We start from the raw sequence: 26,360 nt of genomic DNA on the forward strand, positions 1-26,360 counted from the left end.
GATGCATGCTTGGGCAGGATTTTGGCAGGCATGGAGAGTGGATTCCCCAGTCTTCACTGGAAGCTAGGATAACCATTTCACCAACGAGCCTCTAACCTAGTATGTACTACTTTCTCGTTTGCAGATGGGTTGCTGCCATATCGCAACATCTACGTATGTACACTGTACCACCTGTGCCCGTTCAATCGCTTCGGCAGCATCCGGTTCCGGATGGCAGACACACTGACAGGACGGACGCTGCGGGTTGTCCAACGAGTGGCAGAAATGTGACGCTCTTGGACCGTTGGTGTGTTGACGGCAAGGTTTCGCTTCCTCCCGCTATGCGCTGCGGCAGTTTGTGGAGCCGGCCTTGTCGCCTGACTGCCGTGTGGCACCTGAGTTTCTGGCCCGAACGGCCCTGCCGTTTACACTCCAATGGATCGCATCAGGCGTTGAGCCCGGCGGTCAGACGGGTGGGAGATTCAACTGAGACAATGAGGCACAGTAGACGCGGGGACCGTTCTTAGACAATGCAAGGTGCGCGCCTGCATGGTGTTGGACCCTTTGCGTATCAAAGACCACCCATCGGTCGCTTCCTGTTTTGTCCGGCCGCACTGCTGCCCCTAGACGGCTCGGCCTTGGCTTGAACCCGTCAAGCGGTCTCGCCTAATTGTCTGTAGGGAACTGCTGTAAGCGGATGGCGCGAAGTTGAGTCGAGGCTGGGATCCCCACAACGCCGCGTCTCGTCCGAGACTTGCGGGCTTGTCGGCCGGGCGAGCCGCTGCGTCGCCGTCTGGTGGCGAGATGCAAGGCCGGCGCTCAACGGGTCATCGACTAATAATAAGACATACGAGGGCTCGGCGACGTCTATTCCAGGCGCTGGCCGGCTAATCACAGCGGCGACTGTGATTGCAGGCCCCAGAGCAAAACAAAACCGCGCACTATCGAGATCCAAAAGTTCCCCCAGATCTTGGCATCATGGCACAAGAACCCCCGGCGCGTTGCGTCAATCACAGAGCGCGCACATGTTCCAGACTTGCTTGGAAGAAGCGGAGAAGGAGGCAAGAGGCAGGTACAGGGAGGGCGGATGTACCGTGACGTCCGGGACTTTGGTGCATCGCTTTGCTTCCCCGGCTGCCAGGCTGCAGCTCAACCGGCAGCACCGCACAGCCCAGCCCCGGCGAGCCCGTCGCCAGCCAGCCAGCCCCCTCCGGAGAAGGTGAAGAACAGGAAAGGTGCCCCCGCGCCTGGGCAGTGCCACGGCGAAGTGCGAGGTGACGCCAGTGTTCCCCGCAGCTTCGCAAGCGTCGCGACCTGCCCGCTAAGGTTAAGGTACCAGATAAGCTTCTTGTTAGCTGCCTCTTCGGTGCTAAGCGTGGGGAAGCTTAAAATGCAACACTGGGTAAGCAGCCCGGACTGCCGACGGAACGCGTCTTTCCTTGGACATGTACACGCTCGCCGGCGAGCTGCGAGCTGCGGCTGGAACAGCAGCAAAGTGATACATGTATTTAACTCTGGGCGCAGAAGCTCCCTCAATTGGAGCTCGGTTCTCCCCAACTCCTTTCTTTGTTCCTCCCTAGCTCCAATTACTTGACTGTCACTTGCAATTGCTCTATCGCCATGAAGGTCCTGCACAGCGTGTTATACGCGGCGTTGCTGGCCAGTGGGGCGTTGGGCACGGATAAGTTGACCAAGCCGGAGCAGGTCGAGAACGACATTAAAGTCTCAGAGTATGTGTTCTATCTCCCGCTCCCGTGTTGAGCATTGCAACGACAAAGAAGACTCCAGTGCTGACCGATGCATCATTCAGGCTGAGAAATGTCCTCTGGCACTTCCAGAAGATTGCCCGCGACAACGGCGGAAACCGAGCCTATGGCCTGCCCGGCTACAATGCCTCCATGGACTTTGTCCTGGAGCGCGCCGTGAAGCGCTTCGGCAAGCACATGGACACCCACGTCCAGGAGTTCACGCACCTCTTCGAGACGACGCGGAAGATCTCGCTCACCGGCCCTGACGGCAAGGACGCGGTCGTCGTCGCTCTCATGTACAACACCGCCACGCCGCTGCCTGGCGGTGTCACCGCAGCCCTCATCAACACGCCCGTAGATGACACCCGCGGTTCCGGCTGCTTCGAGGACCAGTGGACGGGGATCGACGCCAAGGGCAAGATCGCGCTCATCAAGCGAGGTGTCTGCCCCATCGCCGACAAGCTCAAGCTTGCCAAGGCGCACGGCGCGCTGGCTGCCGTCCTGTATAACCAGGTCTCGGGCGAGATTTCTGGCGCGACTCTGAGCGCTGAGAACATTGGCAAGCTTGTGCCTGTTGGAGTTACCAGCCTGGAGAATGGTCTTGCCTGGAGCAAGCGCGTTGCTGCAGGCGAGGAGCTCAAGGTTACTCTGATCGTTGACGCCATCACCGAGACGAGGCCCAGCTGGAACATCATCTCGGAGACCAAGGAGGGCGACCCGAACAATGTCGTCATGCTGGGTGCCCACCTGGACGGCGTGCAGGCCGGCCCCGGTGTCAATGACGACGGAAGCGGCTCGGCTGCGCTGCTCGAGATTATGGGCTCGCTCAAGAAGTATGGAGGCTTCAAGAACAAGGTCCGCCTGGCTTGGTGGGGTGCCGAGGAGTGAGTATACCACTAGGACGCAGCACTCTACTGCTAATTGTCTAACCTGATGTCAATAGGAGCGGTTTGGTCGGCTCTCTCTACTACACGTCTCAGCTCAAGGAGGAGGAGGCCGACAAGATCAAGTTCTACTTCAACTACGACATGATTGGCAGCCTCGAGCCCGAGTACGCCGTCTACGCCGACAACGACGACCACAAGTACGGCGCGAAGCCTCTGTTCGACTACCTCAAGGCCAAGGGCAAGCCGGCCGAGTACGGGTAAGTTTAGAAACCCCCCCGTCAAGATCTGCATATAATGTTCCGCAATTGCTTACACCCCGCCGCAGCAAGTTTGGCACTTCGTCCGACTACGTCGGCTTCCTGAAGCTCGGCATCCCCAGCAGCGGCCTCTTCACCGGCGCGGGTGCACCCTGGGACGTCTGCTACCACAAGGCCTGCGACGACCTCAATAACATCAACTGGGACGCGATCGAGGTCAACGCCAAGGCCGCCGCGTACGTCGCCGCCAAGTTTGCGATCAGCCTGGACGGCGTGCCTGCCAGGAACAAGACGTCTACGAACCCCAAGTCTCGACGGGAGGTGGGGAGGCGCTTTGACGAGTGGTCGTCCACGGCTAGGGTCGTCGAGAAGACGCACAACTGCGGCGACGGAAGCAGCGTGGTGTAAGCGCGCGTATGGGGTGCAAGCAGGAGCATGTCTTTACTTGCCCTGCAGTGCTGTATAGAGATGGAGATACGAAGACATGACAGTCCACAAGCGTACATGTAGACAATAACAAAAGTCAATTCTTGCCATGACCGCACCGAATGTAGACGCGCTTTGTGCGACGAGCGGCGCGAGATCTGTGCTACTACCGTCCATGAAGGGTAACCAACACAGCCTCGCTCGACTGCAACTCAACCTTCACCTTCCCATCCTTGACCTTGACGGTCTCAACCTTCTCCCTCCCCGTCTGCGCAAGCCTCCCATCCGTATAATTCCAGCTCAAGCCGCCCCAAGCGATACCCTCATCCGCGCTCGCCCCATCCCCAGTCAACCTCGTCACGCTCGCCCGCTTCACCCCGTCGGGTACGCTCAGCGCAAGCTTCTGCGACGGGCGCGCATGCGGCGTCGTCGCGTTCCACTGGTCCAGGTTGACGATGACATACTTGGCCAGCCGACGGGCTTCGTACACGGCGTACGCAGACACGTCCCAGCGATTGAGATCAATTTCCTTGACTTGCACATTGGGTGCGCGACCGATGGCGTCGGCGACGACGATCTGTCCGTAGAGCGGGGGCCGGACGTAGGGATCGCGCCCGGCGTAGGGGACGGGCACCCAGCCGGTGTACCCGAAAGTGACGCCCTGGATGAGGTTGAAGCGGGCAATGTTCTGATGTCGCTGTGAGAGCCCGTTTCGGATTGGGGGAGTAGGTTGGGAACTTACCATGGTCATGCCGTAGAGGATGTAGTCGATGAGCCAGAGCGCGCTGCCAAACACGCCCTCAACCTGGGCCATGTTGAGGTTGATGTAGTCGCTGTTTGTCTCGCCCAGGAGGAACGTTATGCTGGGATCGTATTTCTTGAGGAAGTCAATGTCACGGCGGAATACGCCTAGGCTTCGCTGCACGGCGGTGTGGTTCATGAAGGTGTCTGTGATGTCAGCATGGGCGCATCACCCAGCGATTGAACGATCGCAACCATACCTTGAAGTCGAACCCATTCCTGGTTACCAGCCGTGTAGCTACGCAATGTCAGCAAGTCTGTTCTTTGAGACCAAGCAGGGGGATCATTCGACTTACTGATGAAGCGACACGGATTTGATGTGCCGCGTCTTGTCCACGCCGGCATCAAAGGCCGCTTCACTAACTCGAAGCATCAGCAACCTCAAGGTCTCACATGTCGCATCTGTCAGCTCAGCCGGAGCACTCACGTCGAAAACGTCCCCAACGTCTCATTGGCATACACCAACCCCTGGAAAAACCGCCACTCCTCCAACCCATACCGGTTCCCACGCAGCACCCGCCTCGAAATCTCATCCGCATACCGGTTCCACTCACGGACATAATCCACGACGGTGTAACTCGCCGGCCGCACCCTAGTCGGGTACAAGTCCGGCTCGTTGCCAATCTCCAGCGCGATGAGGTCGCGCCGCAGCGCCTGTACGACGAGCCGGCACACCTCGACGGTGTTGTCGAGCGACGTCGAGTCGTTGAGGCCCAGGTTGGCTTGGAAGTTCCACAGCGAGCCGGGGAAGTTGGTGAAGCCCTCGAACCAGGAGGGCCCGATGAGGACTTCTGCGGGGATGCCGTTCTCGGTCTTTTCGGAGAGGATGACGGCCTGTGGCTGGGAGGCGTTGTATACTACGCGGTCGCTTTGGGGGGGGGGGGGGGGCCGTGTAAGTCAGCGAGAGGGTAGCGGTCTGGTGGCGACTGGGCGGGTGTAGCTCACGTTGAGGTTCCTCCTACACGCACATACGGGTGCGCGCCCGTCTTTTTGTGCAAGAGATCGAAGATGTCTCGGGAGAATAGGTTGGGGTGGCTCTTGTTGCCCGTGAAGTCGGCGAAGAAGTGCGCGGGCAATGAGAAGGAGGCAAAGGCGTGGTCGACGGGCTTGGACGCATCGTGGGGAGCAGAGGCTGGAGCAGAGACATCGACGCTCTTGCATTTGCCGTCCACTGATGCGAACAGAAGGCTAAACGCGCCGGCCGCGAGGGATAATTGTGACCACATCATTTTCGTACAGTTGAGGCTGGAATACGTGCAGTCTGCTGTCCTGTTCGAGAGCACCCTGAATGTTCGATCGCTCGACCACATGACAAGACATTTATATTAAACTGCCTGCTGCCTTCCCCGCGTTTCTCTGCGGGCCTAGCCAGCATAATGATGCGCCATCGACTCGTGTGAGGCTTGGGTTAGAGCACGTCAAGCTGTCACAAGAGCAGGGTCCCAATTTCGCCATCGTCGTTGCGACGGGCTCGCAATGCTGCGAGGGCAATCTAACGGCGGGGATTGACGGCATCGCCAACCTGCCTAGCCTGAGCTATCGCCAGACTAGACTGCAAGTCAAGGTCCGTAGCCGATGCGTCCGAGCCGAGGGCACCGAACGTTGGCGATGGCTCCGGATCGGCGGCCAAATGGTGGGTTTCAAAGCTTCAGCTCGGGCATAGTCTGGGGAATTTTCGCCTTGTTTCGTGTCCGTCAAAGTGTGGCGTTGGCGTTACCAGCATTTGTGTAGACAGTAACAGCAGGTCTCGCGGAAGAATCGCAAACTAGGGCAAAGCCGCCTTATGTAGCGCCGGCCGAGTGACAAAGCTCAAATTCACGCACTATGTGCAAGCATCTATTACAGTAATGCCAAGCTAGTCGTTAAGCGTAAAGCACCTCGATTCCTCCCTCCCCTCATCATGTCCACAGGCACAGCTTCCCACTTCCGTTGCCACCGGCGACCCAGTCCAACGTTGGGTGGAAGTGCGCGACAGCCGGCACGGCTGTGATGTTATCGCCATCCAGCTGCGCCAGCTGGCTGCCGTCGGATGCAAACACGTCGACAAAACGGTTCATGTTGGCGATGACGAATTTCTGGATGCCGTCGTGAGGGCGCTTCTGCCATTGCGGTTTAAGGATCGTAACCCAGCGCCCGGTCTGGTTGTTGTGCCTGATGATATGAGCTGGCTCCATGGCCTTTGGTGAGATGTCCTGTCCTGGTTTCCAGCCGGACGCGGAGGAAAAGTCGTATACCTTGACGGTATCGTCGTAGGAGGATGTTGCGACATGGCCGCCCGCGCTCCACGACGCGTGCGACACGGAGAGGCGCGACTCGTGCTCGCCCAACAGGGCGGGGTGTCGCATGTCGCCTTTCCCTTGAATCTTCCTCAGGTCCCATACCTTCATGGTACGGTCCAGAGATGCTGTGGCGAGGAGGTGAGGCTGCAGCGGATGCAGCGAGAAGCCTCCAATCTTCTGTTCAGACAGCTGCCATATCTCTTGGCTGACCGGTGTCCTGATATCGTATCGACCGACGCCGCCTTCGAGCGTAGAGAAGTAGAGTACGTTTGGCTCAGTCGCCGCCATATCCAGGGCCGAGATGGGCAGGTCTTCATTCTCATCAGCCGGGGCAAATATCTGTAACGACAGGCCCTTTTCCAGGTCCATTTTGCGTATTGATGAGTCGTAGGACGAAGTATAGACGGCATTGGAATCGGTGGGAGAGAACACAAAGGACGTGATTGTCCGCGCGTGTGTCTTGAAGGCCGAAATGACAGGGTCGGGGATGTCGGCGTCCTCGTCCTCGTCGTCTACCTCGGGCGTCGTCTGGGAGCCGTCAAAGACACCCATATTGCCCTCTTTGTCGCCCGCAAAGACAATCGGTTTGTCCTCGGTCGGGTGGAAGCCGAGGGCGTACACTCGCTGCGGCGTGATCTTGATGTCTTGTGGCCGTTAGAGGAGCCGGCATAAGGTCCGGCGTTGGGACACATACCATTGGGAACCCAATGCTCGTATAGCTTCAAGCCGCTCATGCGTAGCCGCAAGTCCTTCAGGTTCTGATCCGTCGTCTCTTTGACGTCCTCCTCTGTGAACGTTCGCACGCCAGGCTCGGCGCCGCGCACGATGCCCTTGAGTCCGTCAATACCGCTGCCCCATCTCTTACCCTCTACCACAATGTCTCCGAGGTTCAGGTCGCCGCTCACGCGCATCTTCTTTGCCTTGGCGTTTTGGGCCTCGTGCTCGGCCTCGACCTCAAACTTCCGCTTGAGGGTTTCGGAGTCGGCATCCTTGCCGGCGAGGCGCGAGCTCGTGCGCGTAGGTCGCGTGGGCTCGCGCTTGATGGGTTCACTGTGTCGCTTCTTCCGCGGCGCCGGCTTGGACGGCTTCTTGTCGGGGATTATCTTCTTTGCAGTCGTCGATATGTCAGTGAGAATTGCGCGGTTGGCCGCAATGTTCTCCAGGCGCTTGCGCTCGAAGGCGCTCATGCCCTCCTCCTTCTTGACGGGCATTGTGTGGTGGTGGATGGCGATGGCGATCGCAGAAAAAGCACAATGATGGAACAATGGTTCGAGCAAACAGAGATGCGGCGGTCGAAAGCCAAATAAAGGGCTTGCGAGGAACGTGAAGCAAGGTGCCAGGTGGCGGCAAAAGCGAGAGGCTGCCGGACAGCTGCTGAACAGGAGGAGACGCGCCCTTCAAGATCAATTAACGCCACCCGGAGCTGACGCGCCTGCTAGAGGCGCGAGGTCACGCGCCGGGGGCCGGTTTCGCGTAAATGGTTGCCGAGCATTAGCCGCCCTACAGGGGACTTGGGTGCTGTAAATTGCCAAGTTTGGATTGCTTCGTCGGTCGCATTCTGCCGTCAATCTCCACGCCTCGAAACCGACTGGCTCAGCCGCACGCCGCGCGCAGAATCATGTCGTCGACGCTGCTACCGTTTCTGTATCAGACGCGGACTCTGCGTCGCGCGATTGTTGCACAGCCATTGCTCGGCGCCATCCGACATGCGCACTCGGTGAGACGCGGGCGGATACCAAAGAATGACAATTCGATCCCGTTCGAATGGGACAACGAACTCCAGGAAGAGCTGGGAGATGTCCCGGGACAATCATCGACAATAACACCATCCGAAGCCGAGGTTTTCAAGGGCATCTTTGACGAGATCGCACAGGGCCGCATGCCCGCCTCGAAGAAACGGCCGTCCCCCGGAGCCTCGCCAGGGCAAACATGGCCAACGCATGGTCCCGGTGCCGATTACTCGAACGGCATGGCGAGGTCCATTGTCGAACAGGCACGCGTCACCGAGTTTCGCGACAAGTTTCTGCGCCGCTACCCACAATCCTTGCGCAACGCCGCCCAGGTCGCACTCGGCCTCTACGAGCTAGAACCCGGCGGCGCCTCTGAATCAAGTCGCATGCTGGAGTTGGACGAGGCCGACGAGGCCAAGTGGGAAGAGCGCGCGCGCTACGATCGAATCCGAGTCGAGGAGCGAGAGCGGGTAGACGCCTTGATGCGCGACTGCGAGACCGACGCCGAGCTCTGGCACGTCATGGAGCGCGAGGTCTTTTCGCTGCCCGAGAAGCTGGGCATCGTTCAGGGCGCCTCCGTCAAGGGCAAGAACAAGAGAAGCAGCGCCGGCACATCAAGGCGGAAAACGCCCAAGGGCACTCAGCTCGACGATGCGTCCACCCTCACAGCGCAGCAGCAAGACGCTCAGAAGCGCATCATGGACGTCCACGGGCCGCTGTACCCGCACTTCCTCAGCCGGGGCCTCGCCCTTCTCGACACGGCCTTTGCGCGCCCCTCGCCGCGCGCCTTTGAGATCCTGCCCCGCGTCAAGGCGCTGGGCCTGCCTTCATACGTGCTCGGCGTGTCGGCGCCCTTCTACGCGCGCCTCGCCCGCGTGCACTGGGACCGCTTTGGCGACGCGACCGCCGCGCTGGACGTGCTACACGAGATGGCTGCCGCTGGACTGTACGCGGACGAGGCGGTCGCTGAGCTGCTCGCTCGGATTCGCAACCACCTCCACGGCTGCACGTGGGGAGCGCAGGGCCCCTTCGTCATGGCCGTCATGGAGGCGCCGCCGTATGACGGCGCGCTGACCCAGCGGCTCGAGGAGATGGAACGCTATGCGCGGGAGTCGATGAGCGAGCGCGATGTCGCGTAGATGTGCTCGAGGTTACGTCGTCTCGCTTCTGAACATGATTAAATAGAACCTCTATGTACTCCATGCTAATGCATAATTGCGAGCGCAGGGGGCTGCAACGAAGCCAACGCTGCTCATCTCACCCTTCACATCTGTATCTCTTCAGTGCTCGATCCATCGTAATTAGTCCCACGCTGTGTCGAACAACCAGCATCGCTCGCTTCATGTCTTAGTCCCGTTCGTCCCGTCTGTCCCGTTCAAGCCGTTCACGCCGTTCGCCTCGCAGCTGAGTTCTCTTCCATACACAATGGCATCGATCTTCTTCCCTGGGTGGCTCTTCAGCTTACCACAGCCCTTGATGCGGCCAATGCGCTCAAACCCCAGCGCGTCCCAGATGCGGCACGACGCCACATTAGTCTCGTACACGAGGTTAAAGACAGAGTACTCGTACCCCAGCCGCGGCGCCCAGTCGACGTAGCTCTCGCCCAGCAACCGCCCGGCCCCGCGCCCCCTCGCCGCCGGCGCCACAAGGAAGCCCGCGTTGCAGACATGGCTACTGCGGCCCGGGTAGTTGGGCTTGATGTAGTAGCTGCCCAGGCAGACGGACGCCCAGTCGTCGCCACCACCACTACTGCTGCTGATACTGCCGTCCTCGCGCCGCAGGAGCAGCGCGCGAGCATCCTCCACGCCGCCGAGGAGCATGACGGCGGCAAAGTTCTGGAACCAGTAGGCGGCGAACTTTTCGACTGGGAGGGGCTCGACCATGGGGTAGGTGTCGCCGGCTTCGATCTCGGCGTTGAAGAGATCGGAGAGGAAGCGGAGCAGTGAGGGCGGGACGGAGGCGTGGGATGTGAAGGGGAGGATGGTGCCGGGTGAGCCGTCGCGGAGAGTGATGGGCCGGGGCGAGATGCCGGGCGGGAGGGTTGACTCTGCAGGTGTAGTTGGCCAGCGCTGGATCGGCGCGGATGCCGGATCGTCGATCATTGCAGGCATTGCGGGTGTGAGTGTACTGAAATGCTCTGGTGTTGCCCGACGGAGTGGTCGACGAGGGAATACGCAACCGTTTTCACAAACGCGAACGGGACGCCTCCTCGTGTGAAGTCCCCCAGTCAACCCGGGACCCCACGACTGGCCGCCCGGCGGTACCTTTATCTTTGCCCGGCGATGGTCCCGCCGTGGGCTCGGCAGAAGCGTCGAGAACAAAGTCCATCGTCAAAAGGGCGCGGGTAGGGCGTCGCCAAGTGGGACTCCCGTCTCCGTTATCGCTCCGGCCAAGACCCGGCCGAGCGCGCGACGTTGAGTGAGCCGGGTGAGTGCCAGGCATGCCGAAACAGGCAAGAGGATTGATTGCCTTCATCACGAGAAAGAGGGCGCGAAAACACACAGCAGTGTCGTTGGGTAATACTCCTATTTTATACCTCCTCTACTGCTAGAGCTCGTACTACGAGCAGGCCCCCTCCGAGATTCTCGCGTTTTAGGTTTTATAGGCAGCATCTCAAGAGCCAGTTTGAAGGATATTTGCAAGCTCAGTCTGAGGTTGCACATGTGGTTTGATACTCTTCCGGACCTGCGTTTTCTGCTCGAAAGCAAATGCCATACCAATGAGTGTCTCTTCACTCCATTTGGCTCCGGAAAACGCAATGCCAAACGGTGTGTTTGGCCCCGTCTCATTCAAGTTGCCGTACGAGTTTAGCTTGCTTGGTGTCGACTCCGGCGTGCGCCCGAGCGGCACCGTAATGACAGGAGACCCGACCAGCGTGGCGCTGAAGATTGCCGCCGGCTCAGAACTGGGAAAGACAATCGCATCGAGCTTTTCCTCCTTCAGAACACCGGTAAGGCACAAAGAGACACTGGGTTCTCGTCCACAAGCCACTTCCATCATCGTGTATCGGTCTTGTTGCGCGGCTTCGGACTTACCATCGAGCCCGTGCCGCACAATCCAATCCCACGAAGCCATGTCCCGTTGGGGGTGCTCCTCCTTGGGGTTGATAATGGTGAAAAAGCGAAGCGCTTCTAGCGATTTTATGCCATGTGGGTTTGAAGACAGGTGCGAAAGGTATTCGGCGAGATTGGTCTTGAAATCGGCGCCGAGAACGCGACTAAAGACATTCGGTGCCCGTGCATTTAGTTCTGGTATTCCAGGAATCGTAACATCGACAACCTCGGCTCCAGCATCACGGATGGTTTTCAGTGCTGACTCGAATGCAGATATCGATGGGCCCGACTTTTTGAAAAGATGCCGCGGAACCCCAATGCGGCGCCCTTTGAGACCAGATACGTTGCAGGCTGTCGAATAGTCTGGGACGTTGTCGAAAGGAATCGCGGCTGTATAAGGATCCTTCGTGTCCTTTCCTGCAATTGCTGACAGAAGATATGCGGCATCCTTAACAGTACGCGCGATAGGGCCCACAGTATCGAAACGCTCCGAGGAAGGAATTACCAAGTACCGGGAAGTCAGACCTACGGTAGGTTTGATGCCCACCACGTTGGCCACTTGTGCAGGCGTGATAATGGAGCCAGATGTTTCGACGCCTAAAGCAGCCCAAGCAAGACCGAGAGCGGATGCAACGGTACTGCCCGACGATGACCCTAATGGGTCCTGACCTGGATGATATGGCCCGATGATCTGCCCACCGTGTGACGACCAACCATTCGGTATATTACCCCGGACATTTGCCCACTGAGATAGGTTTGATTTGCCTAGGATTATTGCACCAGCCTTACGCAGCCGTTCAATCACTTTGCTATCCTCGGGCACCTTTGCTCCAAGTAGTGCAAAGGACCCAGCCGTGTTGTTCATCTTATCGGCGGTAGCAATGGTGTTCTTGACAAGGATCGGGATGCCATGGAGAGGACCGAGGTTTGAACCCCCTTTCTTCCTTTCTTCATCTAGCTTCTTTGCGATTGTGCGCGCGTCCGGGTTGATCTCCGTGACGGCCCGGAGACGAGGGTTCACCTCCTCGATGCGCTTGATGTATGCGTCGACAAGATTGAGGCTCGAAAACGCACCAGTATCGAGACCCTTTCGAAGGTCCTCCAGTGTTGCATCGAGCAACGGCGGATACGTCTCAGCTGGGACCGGGAGGTGTGCCAGACGATTTGAGCTTCCCGTGGTGTAGCCCGTATAAGCCGACGAGCTCACCACGGCAGCGCCAACAGCTTGAAAACCGAGAAGCTTGGTGAGTAACATATTGTAACGTAACTCGTATTTTTGGGGACGTTGGTTCAGTAAGACAAAGATGCCAGGTAGGAGCATTTTAAGGCGATATCTCGAGTTATATATCCTATTGATCGGAGGGTCCCAGATTGATCCTCGCAAGTGGCCATTTTATCCGGATTCAATTTCAAGAGAGAATAATGCCGGCGACGTGTTTTGTTCTTGCCAGCAAGCACTCGCTTTGCTTGTAGCTTAACGCATAACAGTCAATTTAGACAACCTCACCTGCCGATCCATGGTAGCGGCCTCGCCACCCTGTATCAACAGAATTAGTCAGATACGTCAATGTCGTGACTACTGAATCCTCGAGCGGTACATTGGTTACAGGTCCACATGCAGTCTATGAGTATGCACGACCTGACGGCAAGCTAGGCACGTCCCGGGAAGCGATTGGATGAACATTGTTTAATGCCATATGTAATATCCCATGACGTTTAACTCGCGTCTTTTATGAATTGCCTCTTTCCTGATGCCGATACTTCAATTGCTTGTCCAATGTGTACGTCAATGCGGCGCAGGCCTCCATGCCCCATTCGGTCCGACTGTGGCGGTCTGCCGGCTGCTGCAGCAATTGGTGCCATCGCGGCGGGCCAGTTGGAGCCCCATCGAGGCATGCCGCATTGTCCTCCTTCGGTGGACTTGGCACCCGTTCTGGTATCTAAATAGAAAACGGGTGATGTCCAACTAGCACTTCTCCTAATAAATTCCCTATTTCCCGGTAGTTAAAATTCGGATGTTAATTGCTAAATGTATCGCCTCGGTCCAGTCACCGTCGCGCGACCCTTTTCGGGGCTCGCCCTCGGCATCTGTGCATTGTTCGTTTGCCTCGCGCGGCCCCCACCGGACCCAAATCCGCGTCTTCCTTCGAGTCGGTGAGGGCTCCTGTCTCCGTTATCGCTCCGGCCAAGACCAAGACCCGGCCGCCGACCGGCAGATAAACGCTTGGCAGACGGCGCCAACGGTCGGGTTTCCGTTCGAGGATACCGGCCCCAGCTGGGGCCGGCATTGGGCGTGGGTTGCGGCGCGAGGCGTGGTTACTTACATGGTGATCCGGGGTACAATCTGGAGCAACATCACCACGTCGGGGAGCTGTCGCCATGCGCCGCCCACTCTGGAGCTCCGGGCTAAAGCCGCATACAATGCATATAGATCCACGGAATAGTCAAAGAGGCAAAATACCATTTCCTCGGCGGCGAGAAGTAAGCACACTGCACCTATGGATCAAGTAAGTTGCCACTCAAACACTTACCCTATAACCTTGAGATCTCAGTAGTATTTCCAATGAACGATCTGGGCTCAAGCGAACCACGAACATGAATAGCGCTCTGAAGCCCAGGCGACCATCACAGTCGAGTTGCCATGTCAACTTGTCTGCTGCCAGTTGGCGGCCAGCTGTTGAAGCCCTGCAGGGACTCGGCCGAGCTTCGCGGTCCAGTCCATGGGGTCTCCGGGCCCTGCCGCACTGCAACTATCGTCCCTATCGTTCCTTGCGGTGGGCGCACGAAGTACCTAGTAGCTTCCCAAGATTTTACCCGGCAATGCTCCCCCATGTCACGCCGGGACACGCGCTTGTGACCAGACATGGGGTTGAAGAGGACCGAGCGCGCTCGAAGAGCTTCCACCTACCCGTAGGGGCAAAGGCTCAATCACATGGCTATTTGCTTCATCCATGTGCTCGATTGAGTCGTCATGGTAAAGGACAAACGCTCAAGGCTCTGTACATGTCCCCAGCCTTGTGGTTTCCCTCGGTTGCCTTCAGCCTGAGATCAATTGATCCTTACCGCGAGACAAGGTCTCATTTCCTAGGGAGAACGGTAGCAACCTTGTAAAGGCATCGCCTCATCGACCGACGGGCCGCTACCCGCAAATATCCAGGATTTGGGCGACGATCCCGTCAGCACCAAACTGCGGTAGCGCTTCGACTGGCCCTATCCACCCAACATGCCATGCCACCAGACATGCATACTACCTAGGCATGTTATTGTCATTGCCCATAAAGGGGCTGCCCGCACCAATACCCACCGTTATTTTCGGGCTTCACCGTTGAAAGGACGGATTTCGAACTTCAGTCAACTCTCCTCTTTCACTCGCTAGGCACTCGAAGCCATGCATGATCGCGTCGTCCGCGTGCTGCTGTTTGCGGCTGTAGCCCTTGCGGTACGCCGGCCGCCGGAGTTGTTGGCAGAGGACGGTGGATGCAAATGCTTCCCCGGCGATGCATGCTGGCCGGGGCGCTCAGACTGGGATCGCCTGAACAGCACCATTGACGGCAGACTCATCGCGACGACGCCGCTCGGCTCGCCATGCCACGACCCTCATTACAATGAGACCGAGTGCGCCAACCTCCAGAAGGAATGGCTTTACTCGGCGGTTCAGTGAGATATTTCTTTCCTATGCTTGAGTCGCGCGCCCGTCTACATCGTCAGACTAACACGGCATCAGCATGGAGTCCTCGTCGTCCGTCATGGCACCGCTGTTCGCCAACCAGAGCTGCGACCCCTTCCAGCCGCGATCCTCGCCCTGCACGCTGGGCAACTACGTGCGCTACGCCGTAGACGCGCGCTCGCCGCAGGACGTCGCCGCGACGCTGACCTTTGCTTCCCGACACCGCATCCGCCTCGTCGTGCGCAACACGGGCCATGACTACAACGGCCGCTCGACGGGTGCTGGGGCGCTGGCCGTTTGGACGCATCACATGAAGGACAGCGCTGTCATCGACTGGGCAGATAGACACTATATCGGCAAGGCACTTCGAGTCGGTGCCGGCGTGCAGGGCTTTGAGGCGCTCGCTGAGGCACGAAAGCATGGGCGAGTGGTCGTGACGGGCGAGTGTCCGACTGTCGGGCTGGCCGGAGGGTATACCCAAGGAGGTGGACATTCTGCGCTGAGCACTGCTCATGGCCTTGCTGCGGATAATGTCCTGTCTTACGAGGTAGTGACTGCATCGGGCAAGCACGTCAGAGCTTCGAGGGCTGAGAACTCTGACCTCTACTGGGCGCTGAGCGGCGGAGGAGGCGGCAACTACGGCGTCGTGGTGTCCATGACGGTTCGAGCGCACCCCGATGCGAAGGTCAGCGGCGCCAGCTTCGCCATCACGGCGCCCGAAAACTCAACGAGCCTCTACGACGCCATCGACCTGTTCCACGAGGCGCTCCCCGGCATGGTCGACTCAGGCGCCATGGTCATTTACTACTTCGGCGCAGGCTTTTTGCAGATGCCCGCTCTGACCCTCTTCGGCAAGAGTACCGAGGAGACTGAAAAGGTTCTCAAGCCATTTATCGACGCCGCCGCCGCGGAAGGCTTCGTCGTCAAGCCCAACTACACCGAGTTTGAGAGCTACTACGACCATTACGCTCACTACTGGGGTCCTTTGCCCGCAGGAAACATCCAAGTTGGCACGCAGCTTTTCGGCGGGCGTCTCATCCCACGAGATGCCCTAACACACTTTTCGCCCACCGCTCGGGAACTCGTCTCCATGGGCGTCACGTTCATCGGTGTCGGGCTGGACGTCTCGCGCTTCGGCCGTGAGAAAGCCGCCGCGGTTCTTCCCCAATGGCGCCAGACGCTGGTCCACGCGTCGCTGACGCTGCCTTGGAGTTTCGAGGCTCCCTTCGAGGACATGGTCGCGGAGCAGAACCGCATGACGCGCGAGGTGCAGCCGGTCATTGAGGCGGCGACGCCCGGGGCGGGAGCGTACATGAACGAAGCCGACTTCCAGCAGCCGGATTTCCAAGAGACCTTCTTTGGTGCCAACTATGATAGGTTGCTACGGATCAAGAAAAAGTATGACCCGAATGGCCTGTTTTATGCGACGGCGGGCGTCGGTAGCGAAGAGTGGACGGTGAAAAAAGATGGGCGCCTGTGCCGAGCACACCGATAGAGCATGGTTCATATCAAGTAACTCGCATGCATCAAATGTGTAGAGCCGTCATGTAGACTGACCCCTTAGTTGGGGCCAGAGCGCTATGCACGAGAGCCGCATCCCTTACTACTTTCTGCCGTCCCATATAATCGGATACTTGTACACAATGCTGTTTCCTTCTTTTTCCAGGTGCCTTTATCGATGAACGCTCGAGGACACCACCTCATCCCACTCACTGTCCTCCTCGACAGTCTCAAACTTCCTCGCCACCGCATTCGCACCTCCCCCGGATCCAAACATGGTCCTCAAGTCCTGGGTGAACTGCTCCGGGCACTCATACGCTGCAAAATGCCCCCCGCGCTCATGCACAGCCTCAAAGACAACCGGCCCCGACGACCACCCCCACGTCTTGGGCAGCGCAAAGAGGTCCCGTGGAAAGTACGAGATACCCAACGGCACATGCGGGACATACTCGATGCACCTACGCGTCGACTCACGAGCCGAGTGCGTCGCCTCATAGTAAATCCGCACGCTGGCGGCAGGCCCCGCCGTACTGAACTGATACAGCGACACCCAGGTGAGGATCTCGTCATCGGTCCAGGGGTACGCGTCGGTCCAGTCGTGCAGCTTCTCCCACAGCCAGCCCAGCAACGCGACGGGCGAGTCAGCGAGCGCGAGCCCCAGCGTCGACGGCTTGGTGCTCTGCAGCACCATGTAGCCCGACCCTTCGCGGACGTACCACCTCGTGCGCTCGATGCCTGCCTTTTGCGCGGGCGACCACCATCGCAGCACGGCGTGCTGGACGGCGAGCCACAGGCCCCGCGGGACGGTCGGCTTGACGCAGAGGAAGTTGATGTGCGACGCCAGGCAGTGGTCTGGGTAGAGCACGCCCATCATGCGCGTGATGAAGTAGCCCCAGTCGCCGCCTTGCGTGACTGTGCAAGCTGGTGTGAGCAAGAGCGCGTGAAACGTTCGGGACGAAGGTGGTTACTTACCGTACTTGTCGTAGCCCAGCCGTAGCATCAGTCGGTGTGCGCATTCGGCGTACTGCGCGATCCCGAAGCCGCGTTTGGACGGTGCCTCGGAGAAGCCAAAGTTAGGCAGCGAGGGCGCCACTACGTGAAACGACGGCCCGTCCTCGGGCTCGGTGAGTAGTCGCAGGACCTTGGTTACCTCGATGAAGCTGCCGGGCCCTGTGTTTGTCTGTCAGTCCATATCCTGACCCGTGTCGCCGTAGCACCGCGCCATCCGCAGGTGCCACATGCGAAAAGGGCAAATGGCAGTGACGTACAGCCGTGGCAGAACAACAGCGGGATGCTCCCCGGCTTGCTGCTCGTCTGGTGCACAAAGTGAATGTCGAGCGCGCCGAACCCGTCGACAAAGATGCTGGTTTTGAAGTGCGGCAGCGAGTTGAGCTTGGCCTCTTGCGCGCGCCAGTCGAAGGCCTCGGCCCAGTGCTTGGCCAGCCGCTTCACGTCGCGCAGCGAGGCGCCGTACTCCCAGTCGTCGGAGAAGTCGACCTCATCCGGGAAGGACGCCTCCGCGAGCTTGGACCGGACGGCGTCGATGGCCTCATCGGGCACCGCGATTTTGAACGACCGGATTTGATGTGACATGGTTGCGGTGTGCCGCAAGGGGAAGACGGGCTTCAATCACGGGTCAACCGTGTCACCCGTGATTCCGTGGAACTGTGAGGGGTTCAATGTTCTCCAGCAGCCTGTGAGTGTCGGACCAGCAGCGCGTCGTCTCAATTGAAGCCAGCGATGTATATTTGGAGACGAGGCGGCGTTGAAGGCAGCTGAAGTAGCTATGTAACGCAGTGACGATGTTTCGACATCAGAATTGGATTGCCGTCCCTCAATGGCTCTACTATCGAACTCAATATCCTCGGGCCGCATGCCGGGAGCCCCAGGGCCAGCGGAGAGATTATTGGGGTTCCCCGAGCCCCCCACTGTGGCCGTGGATTGCGGCAACGGGGGCGCAAGTTGTCCCCGTCCCCGTGCTGTGGGCCGTGTTGCCGGCATTGAACAGCGCTCTGTCCGACGCGGGGGAACATTCAGCGAAACCCGGCGCGGGGTGCTCCAGTGGCACGGAGCATGGCCATCCAGATTCCAGACCCAACGAGCTCCAACCGGGGGGAATCATATCGTCTCTCAACTCGAAGCCAAGGTTAACTTCCTTCAGATCCCACAGGGGAAGACTATCAGCAATCGCCGTACCTAGTATTTACCTCGTATTGGTAATTTGGTATTCGTATTTACTGCTTGTCCCGCGCGCCAGGAGATGCAAACCAGTGCGCCAATGACCGCTCTATGAGGCCCATGCATATGCGCCAAACGCCGTCTCGTACGCCCAAAGCCCTGTCCTACGCCAAACACCTCTGTCCAGCCCTCCGCTTCGCCCCCTCATCAACGTCGCCAACCTGCAACACGATGCCCATGCCCACCGCCTGGTGCCACAACACGTGGCAGTGTAGCAGCCACAGCCCGTCGTTGTCCAACGCGAACCGCAGCACCACGAAGCCCATCGACGGCACGTAAACTGTATCCTTGCGCAGCGGGGTCTTGGTGTCTACGTCCGCGGCCACCGCATCCGCTTGCTCCTTGTCAAACGGATTGTAGCCCCTGTTGAGGCCCATGGCGGCGGTCTGCGATCGCACAACGTAGAAGTTGTAGCCGTGCTGCGATTGTTAGGTACTTTGCACGGGCCTGAGGGAGGGGAGGGAACGGAAGAGCTAACCAGGTGAAAGGGATGGCCCTTGTCGTCGTAGTTGTTGAGCACGAGCTCCATCCACCGCTCCTTACCCGTCTTCTTGATCCACGGCACCTTGAGCTTCTGTGCGGTAGTGGGCTGTTTGATGGCATCTACCCATTGGGCCCGATCCAGCGCCAGCAGCGGCGGCTTGTGCGGTTCTGAGACGACCCACGACGTGTGGTTCACGGTAGCGACCGGGCGGTTGTGGTTGGCGCCGCGAATCGTCATAGCCGAGTACAGCACCGCTGTCTCACCGGGTTTGGCTAGGCCCGCCGGCGAGGAAGCGAGAGGCGCGCCTTGCAAGTCTTTGAGGTTCAATTCTGAGACTGCCACGCCTTTCTCATGTCTCGTTGCTTGCTTGGTCGGAGAGGACGCCCATGAAAGCGGAAACTCTTGCTCTGGAGTGAGAGCAAAGTTATGCAGATTCATGTTCCTAGCGATGAGCTGTCAGCTGAGAGCCACTTCCTTCGAATATGCTTGACTTACTCCTTATCCAGGGTCACAATCAACCTGGCGCCCTGCTCCGAACGAGCCCTCGCCGTGGTACTGGGCGCCTGCTGCACGACAACGTCCATGCGCTCGCCCGGATACAACACGCCAATTGACTGTGCCGCATGCGTATCATTTGCAACGGCATGTCCGCCGTCAACGGTGATGACCTGCATGCTCCCTGCTGATAGCGACAGTGTGATGCCGGCAGAGACGCTGCGAGCCGGTCAGCAACTTGGTTCGACGAGAAGCAGTGTGTCAGCGAACATACCCAGTGTTTACAACTCTCAATCTTACGCGCCGGTCTCGTAATACGGTCTCCGGCCGAGCCACTGCGCTGCAGTTGACAGGCCATGCCTTGACTGCCATGGAACAGTTGTACGATCCCCGTCCATTGATGAGCATGGAATCCGGAGCCGGCTAGACGCATCGGTCAGCGACATGGAAGTCCCTGGGGATGGCGTGGCCAACTCACCTCGTACATGTAATGGTCTGGAGCCTCAAACCACTCCAAGACGTCCACCGCCGAGCGGTGATACCAGTCGCCAACCAGCAGAAGCTGCTCTGCGTCGTACGAGTAGGTCGCCCGCTCGGCGACGGCATTCTCCGCGTTCGCTGGCTTGTGCACCACCAACCCGCCGAAGAGCCCGTCGGCGCGCTGCACTCCAGAGTGAGCGTGGTACCTGAGCGCATGAGTAAGCCATCGTTTATGATATTCTTAAAGGTTGAAGGAAGCTCACCAATATGTTCCTGATTGAGAGTCGTCGATCCGGAAGCGGTAAGTGAGGTTGGCAGCGGCCGGGATGGCACACTGCGTGAGGGCGACCACTCCGTCCATGTCGTTGGCGCCTAGTCATCACGCGCACGAATGAGTGACCCGAATCACCAACAGAACCAACTGAACTGCGAAGCAAAAAGGAAGCATGGCTTGGCATACCGTTCATGGTCAGTCCGTGCCAATGGACGGCGACGCCTTCTCCGGCGTCGGCATCGGCATCGTGGACTGAGTTGTGGACGTTGACGATGAGCTCGTCGCCCGACCTCGCCTCGACCAGCGGGCCGGGAAATTGGCCTGCGATCAACTCGTGTTAGTCTGGGCACAAGGGACGCGGCTCGGGAGCGCCTGCAGATGGGAGGGGAAACGGACCGTTGATGAGGTAGAGAGACTTGACGACGCCGTCGGGAGCGCGCTGCTCCTTGGTGATGTTCCAGTCCAGATAGATGGTCTTGGGCTCGCGGTAGACGTGGTCTTCGGGGTGGAGAGTGAATCCATCGTCGACAGGCGTGTGCGCGGGCGCAGGCGGTGCATCGCTGCTGGCCGGTGTGGTCGACGGTGCATTCGCTTCATGTTCCACCGCGAAGCTCGAAACGCGTGACGAAAATGTATAGACAAGAAAGACGGACGCCGAAGTGGCCACCAGCCCGCCCAGAAGCACCAGCAGCAGAAGCCGCCCGGCGCGCGCGGCCGGCGACGGCGGCGGCTTCCTGCCCATCTGTCTCATGCTGGGAGTCGTGTCGTGGGCTCCTCCTCCTGCTGCTGCTCCTCCTCCGCCATCAAACAGCACTCAGTCGCAGCTACGAGCGGGCGCTCAGTAACTAAAGAGTCGGCGTAGCGAAGAAAAGCCGTCTCGGTGCACACACGCGACTTGTCTCACGGGCGCCGCGGGTCTAGGCCTTGCCGACCTGGAATGGGTAACAGACGGGCAGGTTGGCCGTCGAACCTTCGAGGGAGGCGTGCGTGCGTGCGTGCCTGGGGGCGAGCTCGGAATGATGCAGCGGCGGGAACGGGGGGTGTATGACGACGAGATCAGAGAATTGATGGCGGGTAGCTCGGCGGGCGGGCGGGCGTCAAGCCGACATGCGTCTGGCGTCGTGGTGGTGCATTCGCGAACTCTCTCTCGAAGCCCCCAAATCCCAAGTCGCCGGGCGCTGCTGCTGGCTGCGGGCCGACCTTCCAAGGGTTCCAACAAGGACGCATGCGCCGGTGGTTCGTGCAGGGTGCAGGCCGGTCATCAATCAGGCGCCGTGGTTCCCTTTGTTGCAAGGGGGGCTTTTCTTGGGAAACGTCGAGAAGACGGGACGAGGCCAGGGCAACAAAGGCGTCACGCACTCACACATTCACGTAGAGCTAAGGAGTCATTTCAACCGTCAACAGGAGCTAGGGACGCCAGACGACCGCCTCTGGTTGCATTGTGGGCGCTGCCCGACCCAATACCCATCACGGGAGGCGTCGGCCCTGTGACGTGCGCCAGCGACCCGATGACCCCCCCGTCCCGGGCCTTGGAGGGGGAAACGTCGCCCGCTTCAACACCTCGTCCCTTCTGCCGCCACCTCGGGCCTGCTCGAATGGCCCCTCGTGGCGGCGCGTGTGGGGGGGTCTCGGGGCCCGGCGCAGGGCCCTTCTTGGCCGGCGCTTGCCCCTCCATCCCTTCCTGACTGATGCCCTCTTTCCAGATTGCCCTCTGAGGTTCCGGTGCGGCGGTCTGTGGGCTCCTACTAACAACACCTCCTAACATCGAATCGGCAGTTATGCCTTGAGACCCTGCCGTAGACCCCACGGGCCTTGGCGATGCCCGGTCATTGGCACGCCTGTGAAGGGCAGGTGGCAGGATAAAGCGGTGGTTTGGACGAACTGCTCCGGAACCGATGCTGTCCATCCAACGAGCATCAAGTGAAGACGACGTCGGCAGGCGGCGAGAACCCGACGTGCGCGACTTTTCGCTGTTAGTCAGTCCACTCGTCGCTGCAGATGTTGGCCTTTTACCCATCGCTTTAAACTTCTCATTTTATGTAGGTGTCTGTGAGGGGTACAGTACCTGGAGGGCCAGGGCCAGGGGCAATCTCACTTCATGCCCGTCACTTGTGTCTAGATCTCCCGCCGCGACTCACTCGGTGTTCATGTCTCAGTCTTGGGCGCCAAGTAGGCAGTGCGCCACATCTCGTCGCGATGCCACCAGCAAATGTTGTCCCTGCGCACAGCAGTCTGTACTGTACTGGAAAAAAAAAAATCTTGATACGTACGGAAGACAGCATCTGCTGCTGCCAAGCCCATCTCATCATCACCTGTGCTGCCCGACGGGGTGTGTCGTGTGAGTCGGCCCTTGCCCCTGGTCGACATGAACCCTCCTCCCCTCCCTTGCACCCTGCCGGCGCACCCCCATCGGCCTGCATGTGACGAGCGTGACGGAACCGGCGCGGCGTCACGACGACCGTTGGAGCAATCATCGTGTTGGCCGGCCCGGGGCACGGCGTCGGCTCCGCGTTGATTCCTGTACGGCCGCATATTCGTCCCACGATGCGGGCCTGTAGGCGGCCGTGTAGTAGTAATCCAGTATCTCTGCAACGTTGCTGACCTATGCCCGCGAGGCAGCGCGGCACGTTGGCTTCGACACGAGGGCCCATTCGATCAGGGGCGAGCGAACGAGCGAGCGAGCAAGGGACGGATCTGCCGCCCGCAGCCTGCCGTTTGATCCGATCTCGCGCGCGCACGCGAAGACAGACGAACACACCGCCGACTTGCGTGTCAAGCTTGTGTACGTACGTGCATACGTACCTACGTCACTAGCGGCCGGCCAGCCGGCTGGCGGGACGAGAAGACGGAGGGGCATTCTGCGGCGCAGGAAGGGACTGGGGCTGGAGGGAGTGGAGGGAGCGGCCCCAGATTGTCAGGACGGACTCAGGACGCAAGCCCCAGCACGCCACGGCTTGAGTCGTGCCGGCGGCCTTCCTCCCTGGATCTGGATCTGCGCGTAACTCGCATGAGCTCGGCCCCGGTTTTCCCCCTTCCTCTCGCGAGTCAACAGACTGCCTGACTGCCCAGAAAGAAGGGGTGCAACAAGTTAGCTAACCTCCATCCAGTCCAGAACCGCCCAAAGTCAGTCGACGGACGGACCCTGTCGCGGAGGCACGCGGCCACACGCTTGCACGCGCTTGTGCCGCCGCCACCCAATGCCCGCCTCGGAGGCTCCCCTCGTGGCATCTCTGCAGCTTGTTAGTGCTGGTGTATAATATGCAAGGCTGCTGCAACCCTCCTCACATCGCCGGGCGCGCGCGCGTGAATAACCTTTGCTGCTGCCGGTGCACACACCCAACACCAGGTCGGTGCGCCAGAAAGAATTGATCATTCCCCTGCTTCTCCCCCCCGGTCCCCCAAGTCCAGTCTTGGCTTCAGTCTTGGCCCGTTTATATATCCCGGCAGCGGTTCGTCCTGAAGAGAGAGAGAGAGAGATGTGAAATGCGAGATGCCTGATTGATCGACACGACTTCCCCCCCTTCGTCACCTCGTGGATCTTTGGCACCCGCCGCCGCCACGACTTGACCGACTTGAAACTCCGAGACGCGGCTTTCACATCATCGCGCAACTCGCCAGCAGCCAGCAGTCAGGATGCGGTCGAACCGCCTCGCTTGGGCTACGGCGGCCCTCGCGCCTCTGGCCGCCGCCGCCGGCTCGCTCAAGGACATTAAGCATATCGTCCTGTTCATGCAAGAGAACCGCGCCTTTGACCATGTCCGTCCCCAAGCGTCGCCCGTGCAACAGATCAGCAGTCAAGACTGACCTCTTCTCGCAGTACTTTGGCACCATGGCCGGCGTGCGAGGGTTCGGTGACCCCAATGTCCAGGTCAACAACGATGGCCGCACCGTCTTCGAGCAGTGAGTGAGACCACGACTGGGCCCATCAGCCAGTCCTCTTTCCATGTTCGCAGCACCTGGCTCACGCTTTGCGCTCACTTACAGGCCCATCCCCGAGGCCAAGAACGGCGTCGACATCCTGAAGCCATGGCACATCAACTACCTGGGCGGCGAGTGGAAGCAGGCCACGCAGTGCATGGCCGCCGGCGACAACGGCTGGGGAGCCATGCACTCGGCCTACAACAGCGGCCTCGGCAACAACTGGGTCCGCGCCGACGGCGCCTGGAGCTTGGGCTACTTCAAGCGCGAGGACGTCCCGACGCAGTGGGACATCGCCGAGGGCTGGACCCTCGCCGACATGGCCACGCAGAGCGTCCTCGCGGCCACGGATCCGAACCGCATCATGTGGATGAGCGGCTCCATCAACATTCCCGGCTCGCCCTCGAACCCAGACGGCTCTGGCGGCATCATCATTGACAACTCGGCAACGCCCGGTAAGTCGCAATGGACGCTTGGCTCTTGATGCTATCTCAAGCATTCATGCGTGGTTGTTCCGTTACTTACAAGCCATGGCCACAGGCTGCGAGGCCCCGCGCCTCAACTGCTTCCCCTTCGTCTGGAAGACGTTCCCCGAGTACCTCGAAGACGCCGGCATCTCGTGGCAGGTCTGGCAGGACCTTGACAACTTCGAGGACAACATGCTCGCGTACTTCGAGCAGTACCAGCTCGCCAAGAACGGCTCCGCCCTGCGCACCAAGGGTAACTCGTACCCGGGCCTCGATGCCTTCTACAAGGCCGCCGCCGATGGCACGTTGCCCCAGGTCAGCTGGATCGTGGGCCCCCAGGAACTCGCCGAGCACGCGCCCAACCAACCCGTCGACGGCGCCTGGCTGCAGAAGAAGGTCGTTGATGCCATCACCAGCAGCCCCAAGTACCACGAGACGGTTCTCATCATCAGCTACGACGGTAAGTTGACTCCCTTCCGTCCACATTGTCGCTGGCTTCTCGGCCGCGCGACCTGCATCGTCACATCGCTCTAATACCGCCGACAGAGCAGGGAGGGTGGGCAGACCACGTCGTGCCCCAAGCGCCCGACAGGGATGCGGCCGGCGAGTGGATGATGGACCCGTACAACCAGTACGGCATTGTGCCTGTTGGCCCGGGTAAGATCGATCTAGACGCCGAAAGGAGTCTCCCGGCGACTCTTTCGGGACAATGACTGACGGACGGAATGACAGGCTGGCGCACGCCTCGAACCATTGTGTCGCCCTGGACTCGCGGCGGCAATGTCTTCACCGAGCGTGCCGACCACACGTCCGACATCATGTTTGTCGAGCAGTGGGCCGCGGCGCAAGGCTACAAGGGTGTCTACAGCAAGGAGCTCACCCAGTGGCGCAGGGACCACATGTCCAACCTGGTCAACGCCTTCGACTTTACCCACGTATGTCGATCTTCTGCAGTGTGCAACTTAAAGTTGGCTGACCTGGTGTTGCAGTCTGATACATCGTGCCCCGACATCACACAGCCGCCAACTCCGGAAAGCCTGCCCGACGATGGCACCCACTACAGCGGGAACCTTACCCTTGGCTCCCTTACAGGTCCATGGGTCGGCCCGGCCAAGTGCCTCCAGAACCACAGGACCCCACGACCGGATATTCCCTACGGTTCATCCAATGCCAACCAGAACATGACCACCCTGGTCGAGGAGGGGTTCAAGCGCGTCCGCGGCAAGCTTACCGAGGGCCGCTACCTGACGTTTGAGAGCCGGGGTTACGCGCTGACGGCGATTCGAGACCGTTACGCCGGTGTCACCATGGCCACCAAACACCACAATGACATCCGCCAGCGGTGGATCCTCCACGCAGTCCGCGGGACCAGCGACCAGTTCACCATCCAGTCTGCCTGGGACAAGAAGTACATTTCCGGCGGCACCCGCTACCTCGGCACCCTGACGAGCGACGAGTCGCGAGCGCAGACCTTTACCGTAAACTACAACCCCAACGGCGCCATGTACACGCTTCAGGTCGGCGACAAGGATCAGTACGTGAGCGTCGAGCAGTCAAGCGGCTCCACGCTGCAAACACTCCTTGCGTCGTCAGCCACTCCCCTTCAGTGGACTAGCCGGAAGGAGTGGTTCGAGATTTATAGCGTGTCATACCTCAAGTAGAGCGGCCCCCTGAGCA

General features: G+C 59.6%; 10 protein-coding genes across 10 annotated transcripts; 4 read left to right on the forward strand and 6 right to left on the reverse strand.

Annotated features, from left to right (window-relative positions):
- Nucleotides 1-1,599: 1,599 nt before the first annotated feature.
- On the forward strand, nucleotides 1,600-3,279 carry PLICBS_003957 (uncharacterized protein; the record flags this gene model as incomplete). Its single annotated transcript, XM_018326829.2, has 4 exons — nucleotides 1,600-1,709; nucleotides 1,790-2,611; nucleotides 2,671-2,871; nucleotides 2,940-3,279. 4 exons carry the CDS (start codon nucleotides 1,600-1,602, stop codon nucleotides 3,277-3,279), a joined length of 1,473 nt encoding a protein of 490 aa, XP_018175149.1.
- Nucleotides 3,280-3,463: 184 nt separating this feature from the next.
- PLICBS_003958 (uncharacterized protein) lies at nucleotides 3,464-5,327 on the reverse strand (the record flags this gene model as incomplete). The annotated part of the gene is made up of 6 exons (XM_065600352.1): nucleotides 3,464-3,985; nucleotides 4,040-4,245; nucleotides 4,299-4,336; nucleotides 4,395-4,457; nucleotides 4,526-4,966; nucleotides 5,044-5,327. The coding sequence occupies 6 exons, from the start codon at nucleotides 5,325-5,327 to the stop codon at nucleotides 3,464-3,466; spliced, it is 1,554 nt and encodes a 517-aa protein (XP_065456424.1).
- A 669-nt stretch (nucleotides 5,328-5,996) lies between these two features.
- PLICBS_003959 (uncharacterized protein) lies at nucleotides 5,997-7,588 on the reverse strand (the record flags this gene model as incomplete). Its single annotated transcript, XM_018326828.2, has 2 exons — nucleotides 5,997-7,021; nucleotides 7,072-7,588. 2 exons carry the CDS (start codon nucleotides 7,586-7,588, stop codon nucleotides 5,997-5,999), a joined length of 1,542 nt encoding a protein of 513 aa, XP_018175148.2.
- A 407-nt stretch (nucleotides 7,589-7,995) lies between these two features.
- PLICBS_003960 (uncharacterized protein) lies at nucleotides 7,996-9,246 on the forward strand (the record flags this gene model as incomplete). The annotated part of the gene is made up of 1 exon (XM_018326827.1): nucleotides 7,996-9,246. One exon carries the CDS (start codon nucleotides 7,996-7,998, stop codon nucleotides 9,244-9,246), a length of 1,251 nt encoding a protein of 416 aa, XP_018175147.1.
- Nucleotides 9,247-9,447: 201 nt separating this feature from the next.
- PLICBS_003961 (uncharacterized protein) lies at nucleotides 9,448-10,218 on the reverse strand (the record flags this gene model as incomplete). The annotated part of the gene is made up of 1 exon (XM_065600353.1): nucleotides 9,448-10,218. The coding sequence occupies one exon, from the start codon at nucleotides 10,216-10,218 to the stop codon at nucleotides 9,448-9,450; it is 771 nt and encodes a 256-aa protein (XP_065456425.1).
- A 502-nt stretch (nucleotides 10,219-10,720) lies between these two features.
- On the reverse strand, nucleotides 10,721-12,415 carry PLICBS_003962 (uncharacterized protein; the record flags this gene model as incomplete). The annotated part of the gene is made up of 2 exons (XM_065600354.1): nucleotides 10,721-11,757; nucleotides 11,950-12,415. The coding sequence occupies 2 exons, from the start codon at nucleotides 12,413-12,415 to the stop codon at nucleotides 10,721-10,723; spliced, it is 1,503 nt and encodes a 500-aa protein (XP_065456426.1).
- A 2,470-nt stretch (nucleotides 12,416-14,885) lies between these two features.
- PLICBS_003963 (uncharacterized protein) lies at nucleotides 14,886-16,322 on the forward strand (the record flags this gene model as incomplete). Its single annotated transcript, XM_018326825.2, has 1 exon — nucleotides 14,886-16,322. The coding sequence occupies one exon, from the start codon at nucleotides 14,886-14,888 to the stop codon at nucleotides 16,320-16,322; it is 1,437 nt and encodes a 478-aa protein (XP_018175145.2).
- A 177-nt stretch (nucleotides 16,323-16,499) lies between these two features.
- Nucleotides 16,500-17,920, reverse strand: PLICBS_003964 (uncharacterized protein; the record flags this gene model as incomplete). Its single annotated transcript, XM_018326824.2, has 3 exons — nucleotides 16,500-17,239; nucleotides 17,300-17,497; nucleotides 17,596-17,920. 3 exons carry the CDS (start codon nucleotides 17,918-17,920, stop codon nucleotides 16,500-16,502), a joined length of 1,263 nt encoding a protein of 420 aa, XP_018175144.2.
- A 749-nt stretch (nucleotides 17,921-18,669) lies between these two features.
- Nucleotides 18,670-21,049, reverse strand: PLICBS_003965 (uncharacterized protein; the record flags this gene model as incomplete). Its single annotated transcript, XM_018326823.2, has 8 exons — nucleotides 18,670-18,984; nucleotides 19,044-19,491; nucleotides 19,545-19,763; nucleotides 19,819-19,967; nucleotides 20,023-20,230; nucleotides 20,288-20,396; nucleotides 20,485-20,619; nucleotides 20,695-21,049. 8 exons carry the CDS (start codon nucleotides 21,047-21,049, stop codon nucleotides 18,670-18,672), a joined length of 1,938 nt encoding a protein of 645 aa, XP_018175143.2.
- Nucleotides 21,050-23,931: 2,882 nt separating this feature from the next.
- PLICBS_003966 (uncharacterized protein) lies at nucleotides 23,932-26,344 on the forward strand (the record flags this gene model as incomplete). Its single annotated transcript, XM_018326822.2, has 7 exons — nucleotides 23,932-24,054; nucleotides 24,116-24,198; nucleotides 24,283-24,671; nucleotides 24,757-25,143; nucleotides 25,230-25,340; nucleotides 25,416-25,618; nucleotides 25,673-26,344. 7 exons carry the CDS (start codon nucleotides 23,932-23,934, stop codon nucleotides 26,342-26,344), a joined length of 1,968 nt encoding a protein of 655 aa, XP_018175142.1.
- Between the last annotated feature and the right edge of the window lie 16 nt (nucleotides 26,345-26,360).

The sequence above is a fragment of the Purpureocillium lilacinum genome, assembly GCF_023168085.1.
Source record: "Purpureocillium lilacinum CBS 284.36 DNA, scaffold_3, whole genome shotgun sequence".
Taxonomy (NCBI): Eukaryota; Fungi; Ascomycota; class Sordariomycetes; order Hypocreales; family Ophiocordycipitaceae; genus Purpureocillium; species Purpureocillium lilacinum.